The sequence below is a fragment of the Osmerus mordax genome, chromosome 25 (genome assembly GCF_038355195.1).
Source record: "Osmerus mordax isolate fOsmMor3 chromosome 25, fOsmMor3.pri, whole genome shotgun sequence".
In the NCBI taxonomy this organism is placed as follows: Eukaryota; Metazoa; Chordata; class Actinopteri; order Osmeriformes; family Osmeridae; genus Osmerus; species Osmerus mordax.
This window is the reverse complement of record NC_090074.1, coordinates 9,519,367-9,530,511: the sequence shown is the minus strand read 5'-3', so window position 1 is coordinate 9,530,511 and position 11,145 is coordinate 9,519,367. Positions and strand designations below refer to the sequence as shown.

At 43.2% G+C, this 11,145-nt stretch overlaps 1 protein-coding gene across 2 annotated transcripts; it reads left to right on the top strand.

Moving 5' to 3' along the window:
• The first annotated feature begins 1,292 nt into the window (after positions 1-1,292).
• Positions 1,293-8,782, top strand: LOC136933743 (uncharacterized). Of its 2 annotated transcripts, none has more exons than XM_067229258.1 (7): positions 1,293-1,490; positions 3,275-3,550; positions 5,823-6,062; positions 6,590-6,691; positions 7,032-7,100; positions 7,693-7,773; positions 8,111-8,782. In XM_067229258.1, the coding sequence occupies exons 1-7, from the start codon at positions 1,409-1,411 to the stop codon at positions 8,197-8,199; spliced, it is 939 nt and encodes a 312-aa protein (XP_067085359.1). In that variant the 5' UTR covers positions 1,293-1,408; the 3' UTR covers positions 8,200-8,782. The 2 variants fall into 2 exon arrangements, with proteins under 2 accessions (XP_067085359.1, XP_067085358.1); XM_067229257.1 differs by having other exon boundaries at positions 7,029-7,100; positions 8,111-8,778.
• The last annotated feature ends 2,363 nt before the right edge of the window (positions 8,783-11,145 follow it).

Genomic DNA, 11,145 nt, shown 5'->3' with positions numbered 1-11,145 from the left:
ATCACGCTGAGAATTAAGGGTTAACTTGTCCCGCGATATACAATTAATTAATTGCAGAGGAACAGGCATGCAGAGGTAGATTTTCTGCCGAGTTGAGAGCTGTCTCGAGTCCCCCTCCAGTGCTCAAATACTCCTGTGTTTCTCAGTTCTCACAGTTGTCCTGGTTATGGTTGTCCAATCCCAGTTCCCCTACATAACTGTGACTGTGTCTGTCACCGTGGCGCCCCTCCTCCTCCTTTTCTCTGTTTCTGGGCGTCCGGCACCTTAAGAAGGAGCAGGTCCCAACATGTGCACTCAGGTGAACTGCAGGAGCCTTCTCTCTCTGTAATCAAATACTAGTCCCGTCCTAGACCTAACCCTGTCTGAGCCCTAACCGTGTCCTAGGCCTAACCCTGTCCTAGACCTAACCCAGTCCTAGGCCTTACCCTGTCCTAGACCTAACCCAGTCCTAGGCCTAACCCTGTCCTACAACTAACCTTGTCCTAGACACAACCCTGTCCTAGACCTAACCCTTTCCTAGACCTAACCCTGTCTAATCCTAAGTGGTCTATAATGGCTTTTATTGATTATTTGATTGATATAGTCCAGTAAACTGCATAGACATTCTGTACTCTGTTGTTAGTGTGCTTTAAAAAAATGTGTTGCATGGGGTTTAGCTGTGACGCACACATTCACTCACACGCACACACACAGATGCACATGCTGACCTCTGCATTCACAGGTATTCACACACACAAACACCAACACACACACATTTCAGTTTCATTCTGAGCCAAGTGGTTAGTGTAAGTGTGTGTATGTATGTGTGTGTGTGTGTGAATGTGTGTGTGTGTGACTATGTGTATGGGTGTGAGTGTGGTGAGTTCCACTGAGAGATCATGAGCGAGCAGTGAAGCAAACCAGGCTAGCTGAAACCAACATTTCTCTTGCTTTCAACTCACAACACAACCTTGGTGGTGTGGATAGTGTTTGTTTGTGTGTGTTTGCAACTGTCTTCTTGGTTTGAGCACCTGACCCTCTCTGTAGGAGTGTGAGGTTTTTAATCCTGTAAGCCATCTTACATTTGACAGGTGTATCTGATGCACTGTGCAGAAACAGGAAATCATTTCTTAGAAGACACAGGCATTGTGTACACACTAAAACCCTCAATAAAGCTTCCCTACACATGCACAAATGATAGGAAAAGCGATACAATATTGATACAGCTCATTTAGTTAAATTCATAGATAGGGAATACATCAAGCACACTGGATATTTTTGCGTTATGCAAACATTGTTGATGTGAGAGTGGGAGTTTGTGGTGTGTCAGGTCAAAACTTACTGACAGCTCTGAAAGAGACAGTTCCTCCCCGAAACCTCAGACTTCACAGCTCAAGTCTCTCTTGAGCCCTCCGGCGTGGACGTCAGCATGTCGCCGGGGAAGCCTGGAGGTTGTCGGGGGGTCAGCGGTGTGTCTGGATGGACACTTCTGTTCCTCACTCTAACCTACAGTAAGATGCTGGTGCCTCTCAGATTACATTCCGTTTGTGTGTGTGCATGTGTGTGTGTGTTTGTGTGAATGTGTGTGTGTTCATGAGTGTGTGTCTCAGGTAATTACATTCCCATTTCCACATTGTACATCATTTAGCAGATGCTTTTGTCCAATGCATAGTGCATATAGAGAGTATAGTAGGAAAGAAATAATTTGAAGTATACAGTTCTAATGATGTTTTGGTGGTTGAAGAGCAGCATTGAAGATACCAACAGCTTAAGGCAAAGTCTATGCTAGCTCCAAACTAGCTCCACGTTTGAGCCAGGTTACTGCAAGTTAGCTCCCTCTCCAGGCTAGCTTCAGGTAGGCTTCAGGTTATCTCCAGACAATCCATATCCTCAGGCCACATTGTGTAAATGTTTTTATCCAATTTGAATTACATGGGATGTCTTATTGTCTTGTCTGTGTTTCCAGAGTTGATATAAAAATAAAGGAAAGTATATTTAATTGTGCTTTCTTTGTTAGCTAGGTAAGTGACATGACGAAGTAGGTCAGATGGTCACACAGACCGGCGAGCCCGCTGCAAATAGGTAACTAACTGTAGCGTAGCGTAGGAAAAATGAAACGCACATTTAAAAGCGGTGCCCAAAAGCGGCATTCAAAACAGAACATTTCTGAATTAAATGCCAAACTTCCCAAAATTACAAATTTATTTTTCGACCAGCCGGTGAAGGATGCACTCATCTGCCAGAAGAGACAGGTATTGTATTGTTTGCTATAGCTAACATTACTGTACCACGTAGCTAACGTTAGCCTATACTTTGACATCTGTACTGCTGTCTGTGTTGTGCTTCCTAGCGTTAACAGAGCCTCCTTTCCAAGAGCCAGGAAAATTAGCCTTGCTCCTTTATTGACTTCCTATCAAGCTGACAACATTGAAATGGAGTGAAACTACAAAAAAAAGAGAAAGTAGAAAAAGTGCTTAATTATAAAATATATTACATAACTGACATTATTAGCAAACATGATAACGTATGCGACAGTAGTATCGTGCAGTTGCAGCGATTGCGTTTGACTATTTAAACATACAAAAAACATAATCAAAGTTACAATAAGTCATTGTATTTCAGTTATATACATATTATGATTGTGTAAAACGTACAGTCATTGCTTTCTACAAGATTCACACGACAAAAAATGGCTCCATTTATGATTTAGCGAACACGCTAATAATAAAACACAACTCCATACTATCAAGTGTGCCTCAAATTGTTTCTGACAATACCCGTGACTGTCGCAAGCGCTGAAAGGTCATTTTCCAAGCTGAAACTGATCAAAACATATCTCAGAAGCTCCATGTCACAAGAGAGGGTGTCAGGTCTGGCCATCCTTAGCATAGAAAATGAATGTGCGCGCAGATTAGATGTAGAGTGTGGTAAAAGACTTTGCACACAGATTTGCTAAAAGACGCGCACATGTGTAGCCTATTCACCTGCAAACCGTTTGAGCGTTTTTTTCTTATTGAATAAATTTTCCTCACAAGACAAGCTTGAGTTTTGATATCTTGCATTTATTACACGGCTCTTCAGAATGTTCCAAAAAGTTCAGTTGATCGCGTCGGGGTCCTGTTCGTCCCGTCGGTATTTGTATTACATTATCCGTTACATATGTGGTGGTGGTGGTGGTGGGGGGGGGCTCTCAGGCTTATTCTGCGGGGGGGGGCCTCATGTGTTTCCGTTACGGGCCTGCATATCCTTCCCATATTAGTTAGCAGGTCAGCTCCAGCTCTCTCTCTCCTTTCAGCGGCAGCGGAGGAGTTCAGGCGCGTGTTCAGTCGCAGCGGGGACGCGGTGATGCTGGACGTGAACATGTCCGCGGTTGACGACCCGAGGTGGAAGCACGCTGAGAAGCTCCTGGCCAGCCACAACAAGACGAAAGATGAGCACTTCCAGCTCTTCCCTAACGGCTCCCTGCTGCTGCTCTCAGGGAGGAGCACCGACAGTGGGAACTACACTGTGGATGTGTACGATAAGAGTGGAATGAAAACCCTAACCATGACCTACGGACTCCTCATTCTAGGTGAGTTTCCCAGAGCCCAGACACTGGTTCATCTTCTAGAACACACACAGAGCAGTAGTCTGTGGTGGTGTTTGTGTGTGTGTTCCAGATGATGTCAGGGCTCTCAAGTGTCACGCATTGTCATTGAGCGTGACAGTCACTCATTTCGGTCTTTTGTCACGTACTCGCGCCACACATCGTATTTCTCACGCGGAAAAACTTTTTAGATTTAATATGCCGCAGCGCCCAACCGAAATTTCTCAGGCCGCGCCTCTCTCACTATGGAACTGGCAGGAATCAAGCGCGTCTCCCCTGCAGTTCTTAGTCGAGCCAGCCACTTTTCACCCAATCAAAAAAAAGAAAAAGTCTACACAATAGCTAATCAGAAAATAGCACTATTGCTCAAGCAGCCCTAAATTTAATCTCAGCACCCCTAAAAATAATAATAATTTAAAAGTTCATGAAGAAAGGGACATCTTTAGTTTTTTCATTCATTCAATAGTTTGCATAATAATACATATAGGCCTAAATGTATGAATTGTTATCCAGTGAAATTAGGGATTTATAGGCATGCAAACTCTTCACCTTTTTGAAACCAAAATAACCTACGTTCGTGGCTGTGGCCAACACAGCATTTTACCCGTGCTTCCCAACTTTACAACTGGCTCTGGAACCAATGCTATACAAGAAATGTCTTTATGGTTAAAAGAACATGACATTGTTTACAAGAGCACAGATTCTACATAGATCTAGCCTCTTAATTTTGCTCTCGAAGTGCACCAGATTCATGCGTTTAACTTTAAAATTTAATACATTTTCTTCCGGGGGAGCATGCTCCCGGACCCCCCTAGAGGGTCGGGGGTTCGCCATATCCTTCTCACCTTTTTCACCCTTGACCTGTTTGCATGCCTGTTATTAGCAAGGGTTTTTTGCACTTTTGCAAGGCACTGTATTCATGTCACATTTTCATTGGGGGCTGAGCACCCCTAAAGGTCTGATCCTAGAATCGCCCCTGAGTCTAGGCCTAGTCATATTTTCGTTATCACACGATGACTGACATATTGTCACATTATAAACATATTTTTCAAAATAGGCTTAATAATTTTATTAGCATTAAATACATTTAAGTGTTTTGCATAGTCGATGTTATAGGTCACTTTTAAAATCATGTCATACTTTATCATTATATCCTGGCCATGGATGCATTAATCATTAATGCCTTTCAAAGATGTCAGGTAAAAAGCTATTAATTAATTTTGAGGGGGGGCTGGGGGAGGGGAAATGTCACTCTTGCCTGTCTTCAAAACTTGAGAGCCCTGTGATGTGTTACATTTTGTCATTTAGCAGACGCTCTTATCCAGAGCGACTTACAGTAAGTACTGGGACATTCTCCCCGAGGTAAGTAGTCATTTGGCACAGCAGTGAATCGAACCAACAACCTTCTGATTAATAGCCCAACTCCCTAACCGCTCAACCATCTGACCCCCAGGGTGTGTTTCAGGGTGTGTCTCAGAGTGTCTCAGAGATCTGCTTGTGTATCTGTGTGTGTGTGTTCCAGACAGTGTGTATCTGTCTGTGTGTGTGTGTGTATCTCAGGGTGTGTATTCTACAGTATAGGGATGTCAGGGTGTATGTATGTATGTGTGTGTGTGGCGGGGGGAGGGGGATTGGGGGGATTGTGTGAGTTCCAGGGGGTCTCTATCTCAGGGCTTGTGTGTGATCCAGAGGGGGTTTGTCTTCGAGTGTGTGTATGTGTGGGTTTGTGTGTGTGTTCTAGAGGGTATGTATGTGTGTGTATCTCAGGGTATGTGTGTTCTAGAGGGTATGTATTTTAGGGTGTATGTGTGTGTGTGTGTTCCAGAGGGTGTGTATCTCAGGGTATGTGTGTTCTAGAGGGTATGTATTTTAGGGTGTATGTGTGTGTGTGTGTTCCAGAGGGTGTGTATCTCAGGGTATGTGTGTTCTAGAGGGTATGTATTTTAGGGTGTATGTGTGTGTGTGTGTGTGTTCCAGAGGGTATGTATTTTAGGGTGTATGTGTGTGTGTGTGTGTTCCAGAGGGTGTGTATCTCAGGGTGTGTGTGTTCTAGAGGGTATGTATTTTAGGGTGTATGTGTGTGTGTGTGTGTTCCAGAGGGTATGTATTTTAGGGTGTATGTGTGTGTGTGTGTGTGTGTTCCAGAGGGTATGTATTTTAGGGTGTATGTGTGTGTGTGTGTGTTCCAGAGGGTGTGTATCTCAGGGTGTGTGTGTTCTAGAGGGTATCTCAGGATGTGTGTGAGTGTGTGTTTCAGATGTCCCTGAGGTGCGTGCTCGCTGTGCTCTGGACGGCAGTCTGGTTTTGACCTGCTCTGTCCAATCAGAAGACAAAGTTCTGATAAGGTGGGTTGGACCCGATGTTCCAGCCAATCAGATGATGACACTGGGATTGGAGCTGACCCTGTACCTGCCCAGCATGAAGGAGAACATCTCCTGTGAGGTGGTCAGCAAACTGAGACTCGCACACAGCCAGCCCCCTCTGCAGGACTGCAGAGGTACTTCACCCACGGTCCTGTCAACCCTTGAATGTGTTCATCTAGCAGATGCTTGTTCGTGTAGCGATGTACAGCGTGGTGTGGGGTTAGGGGGGGGCGATTGGATCCTGCACCTTGATCTGAAGTCAAATTTTTGAAGCTACACCCATCCACATGCTCTACTACTACTACTTTGCTGATCTGAAAACATGCATATGTGTTACACTACACTCAGTCACCAGTTAACCAGCTCAGGTGGACTAGGTGTAGCTCAGTGGTAGAGCCTTTGACTTTGACTGCAGGTCAAGAGGTTGCAGGTTGAAATACCTCTGTGCGTCTCCTCAGAGTAAAAGTGTTACATACTGTATTTGATCATGGATGATAATGCATGCTGTGGTAACCACAAGTGTCCACTATGGGGCTTATACATAAGGGCTTCCTGTTCCATCTATTCATAATGTATACACCTGGTTACCCAGGTTCTAATAATAATGTATTCACCCTGGTCATCCAGTTTCTATTAATAATGTATTCACCTGGTCATCCAGGTCGTGTCCCAACAGTAGTGGTGGTGGTGGTGTTCACCCTGAGTGTTCTGACCCTGGCCCTGCTACAGCTGAGGACCACCTGCAGCAGGACTCAACTCACTGGTGAAGACAGCCTGTTCTCCTCCTCACACCTCTCTCCCTGCTCCTACCTCCTCCCCGCTCTCTCCTTCCTCTCTCTCCCTCTCTCTCTTTGTCCGTCTCTCTCCTACTACTCCCTCTCCCTCTCCATCCTTCTATTCCCTCCCTCCCTTCCCGACTTGTCCATCTCTTCCTTCTTCTCACTCCTCCGACTCCTCCCTCTGTGTTCCACCCCTCTCCCGCTCCTCCCCTCTCTCCGTCCTCCCTCTCTCTCTTTCCTTGCTCCCCCCCTCTCCGCTCTCCCCCAGCCAGAGGGGACCGGGTTCAAGGCCTGGTTCTAACCTGTGTTTCCTCCTGTCAGCAGGGGAGGACAGTGTGTACGTAGAGATGCACGCCGACCGGAAACCCACCCAGACGACCAGCGTCCGCTCAGGTACAGAGCCCGGCCCCGAAAACAGCCACATGACCAAGATGACGATCAGACCAACGTTTTTACATTACATTTACATTTAGTCATTTAGCAGACGCTCTTATCCAGAGCGACTTACAGTAAGTACAGGGACATCCCCCCCGAGGCAAGTAGGGTGAAGTGCCTTGCCCAAGGACACAGCGTCATTTTTCAGAGCCGGGAATCGAACCGGTAACCTTCAGATTACTAGCCCGACTCCCTAACCGCTCAGCCACCTGACTCCCTTCTTTTTACATCCAGATCAGTCCAAGGACTCGCTGTACATGAACAGCTACACCTCAGACATATACTCAGTCACAGCTACACCACAGGCACAAACCGACCACACTCAGTCATATACACATAGTGTAGCATTGTTCACAGTAGTGCAGAAACACAAACAAAGATTTACTGAGAAAGGAAGTCCAGTCTTTGTTCCATATCATTCTGTTGCTGAAATTATAAACGCAAGCTGGTGGGCTGTGGGGTGGTCTTAGTTTCGCCTTCTATCATCTGTGTGTTGCGTGTGTGTATGTACGTGTGGCGTGTGTGTGTGTGTGCACGTGTGTGTGTCCAGCTGTAGAGTCCAGCTACACCCCGATGCAGAGTAACATAGGAGTCCCTCCGCAGGGAGGCGCAGCGAACACCTATGTCTACGGTAGGCCACCACACTGGCACATGCAGACAGGACATACTTTCTTACTTAGCAGATGCTTTCATCCACAGCTGCAAATGGTGCATGTGGTAAGTACAGCAGAAAATCAAGGATCAGAAGTCTGTTGCTCTAGCTATTCCGGTGGTCAGAGTCAAGGAACAGTCTGTATTTACCAGGCACATTGCAAAGTAACCACATCCCATCTTCCAGGCACAGTGCACAATAATGAGGTCTCAAACACAGTGTAACAACAACATCTCACCTACAATATTACATAGTACAGAGCAGTGAACACATTGTCATATCTCATGTTACGCTGATAGAGAACTCTCTCCTGCAGAGTCCTGTGGATCAGGTGCTGCTGCACCTGAGGGCCTGGCCAAAACACAGAGAACATCTGCTGGAGAACAGGAGAACATCTACTGCTGACTGAATGGAACACAGAGAACTTCTACTGGTGAATGTCTACTGGAGAAAATCTATTGGAGAAGGTCTATTGGAGAAAGTCAATGAGAGAACATGGATGAAAGATTCCTGCACAGGTCTTGTTTTGTAAACCCACAACCACATATTCTTACTTGTTGCATGCAGCCAAGCCTAAAACAGTGTTGTTTGGAGTAGACTGATCTATAATTCGATTTTCTATAGTTAGCCTAATCAAAAATGTTCAAATAGACACCAGACTTGATTTTAGAAAACATGTTTTTTCGGCAACTTTGAAATCTCCAGCCATTTTGCTACTTAACTTTTCAACATTAATGTACTTCAATATGTGTTAATTGGAAGTAGATTTTTAGATTTTAATGGAGAAAGTTGACTGAAGAAGGAACAGCATCTAGGGACTGTAGGACGTTGGTATCCATGTCCACCAATAGGGGGCAGCATTGGTGTGTGATTGACAGGGAGAGTGTTCCCAACAGCCACAGGTGTATGGATCAGTTTGGTAACAACACACTTGTCAGGAATAAATAACTGAAGCATTACAAAAAATAAAAAAATCAAACCCTGTGACGCATTACTGTTATTTTTATTTTTTTACAATCCTTTGGACCTATTTTCCAATGCTTAAGTCACATTTTCAAACCTCCTCATACAGTGAGCACAACATCAGTCTATGTCAGCTAAACTGTGGATCATTTTTCATTGATTTGGCACAAAATACATTCATTGACTTTCAAATCACATGACACAACCACCAACAAAACGTTATGTACCCACAAGCCCATTTGCAGGTTTACATACTCTTTTAAAAACTGTTAAGCTTACATTCTAAACCTAACATAACACAAAATTTAGTAGACAGCCAATTGCTACCTCCACAGTAACATGGACATATATTCTAAATAAAAAAAGTAAAAAAAAAACATCTAGACCAATTTGCTCCCTCCTGGAAGCAATGAAAGCTGGTTCCCTGGACATATCAGCAATTGATAGTCAGGGATGGACCAGGCATGCCAAAAGTTTTTTTCCTAGGTGTATAAGCTGACATAAGGTATGATTTGGATGAAAACCTGTGACCAAATGTAGAAGACAGGGTTGCCTAGCATTGCTGCTGTATCGGTAGATGATATATAACTTACTGTATTGTATATTTTGTACTCAATATCCAAAAATATACACACATTTGTCTATGTCATTTTGATGCATATTGTACCATGTCTGATTCGTGCCTGTGAGATATACTGTAGTTAATTCTAAACAGTAGAGAGGTGTCATTCTTGTTTTGTAGAAATATTTGACAAAAGATAACATTGTGTAATGCTACCTGTTGCTAATGGTTTTTAGATCATTGTGTTGACTGATAGAGTGTAATTGTTGGGTGACAACCTTTGCTAGTGCTTTGGAAGAATGAGTTGATATGAGACATGTATGAAGTGTTTTAGTAGTTTTAGTGTATTTTGTATTGGAAAATAACTGCTCTGCCGAGGTGAAATTTGGTTAGGAGAACTACATGAAGAGTTTTGAAAATGTGACCAAAGCATTGAAAAACAGGTGCTAGCGATTTATGAAAAAAAAAGTTAAATAACCCTGGTTGTATAGATGTATTGTAAGGTTAAACATCATAGAAATTAAATGAAAGTTTGTTTGTAATAATGGATCAGGTTTTAAAAGTGTAAATATGTATGTGTTTGATATGAACAGGATACAATAGAGGCAGAAACAATACAGGATCATTCACAAATTACAGTTAAATTGTTAAACACTAAGATATTAGACTTACACATTGTGAATATATCGTGAATTAATTTGGGAATGATTCAATTTGGGAACATGGTCATATACAAGTATTAGTACTTTATTGTGTCAAATAATATTTCACCTTTTAAATCGAGTAAATATAGAAATATATATTTGTTATATATATCATAAATAGTTAACCTTTGTTTGAATGTATTCCTTATTAAGATTTATATTAATTTACCATTATCCTAATTCAGCAAGCAAACAAATGAACATAACAAATTATATTAACCAATAATAAGTAGTTAATCACCACAAATAAATTGACCACAAAGTGACAGTAGGAGTAAAACAATTTATTAATAAGTTCTTAATAAAGATAAGTGACATTAAATATTAAGTCAGTATATACAAATTTAAAATAATAACAAAAACAATTATAATAATAAAATAATTAAACAAATTATGGATACACACCAATAAAGTAAAGTATACACATCAATATGTTTTAGTGTTAGAAATTATAATTACAGTGTAAACGAGTAAAAAAAAAAAAGTTCACCTGTCAAGACCTATGAGCATGTTTTGAAAGGCAGTTATTCTTCCAAGGAAATGGACCCTAGACCTAACTTCCTCCTCGCGTCAGCTGACAATCTGTGAAAAACCCCACACAACGCCCCCAGTCACGTAGCATTTGCCACGGCAACCACGGAACCCTGCACTAGACGCACGCCTAACGACGGCCCTGCCATATGGACTTACGGTCAAGTAAACAAGCGTTTACCCCAGATTTTCAACAAATACTATCAAACACACAGGATATTTTGTTGTATGTTTAAAACGAGTAGGAGGTGTGTTCTCCAGTGTTCTGGTCGGGGGGGCTCCGGTGGGGTTCCAGGGGCCCGAGACGAAGGATCACATACAAATGGTGTCAAGGTGAGACCATGCTCCAGTCCCCCGGGCCATAAAACCTCACAATCTTTACGACCCGCCATGATCAAACTTTCCATAAACTGCATCTTTATGGCGGGGCCGGGTTAATGGTTACAGAAACAGGTGACAGAGAGAACATGGCGGCTTTTCCCTCCTCCTTTATCTGGCCTTCATTCCTCTTTCTCATGGGAAACCAGACCCAGGGCGAAGATGTGGATGCCGGCCGTGTTCAGCTGTGAACTCTGTTACCTCGCTCAGCGC

Excerpts from the sequence above, each read along its gene's own strand:
- LOC136933743 (XM_067229257.1), top strand. The coding sequence starts at position 1,409 with ATGTCGCCGGGGAAGCCTGGAGGTTGTCGGGGGGTCAGCGGTGTGTCT. Across the intron at positions 3,551-5,822 it reads CTACGGACTCCTCATTCTAG|ATGTCCCTGAGGTGCGTGCT; the intron begins GTGAGTTTCCCA and ends TGTGTGTTTCAG. Across the intron at positions 6,692-7,028 it reads CAGCAGGACTCAACTCACTG|CAGGGGAGGACAGTGTGTAC; the intron begins GTGAAGACAGCC and ends TCCTCCTGTCAG.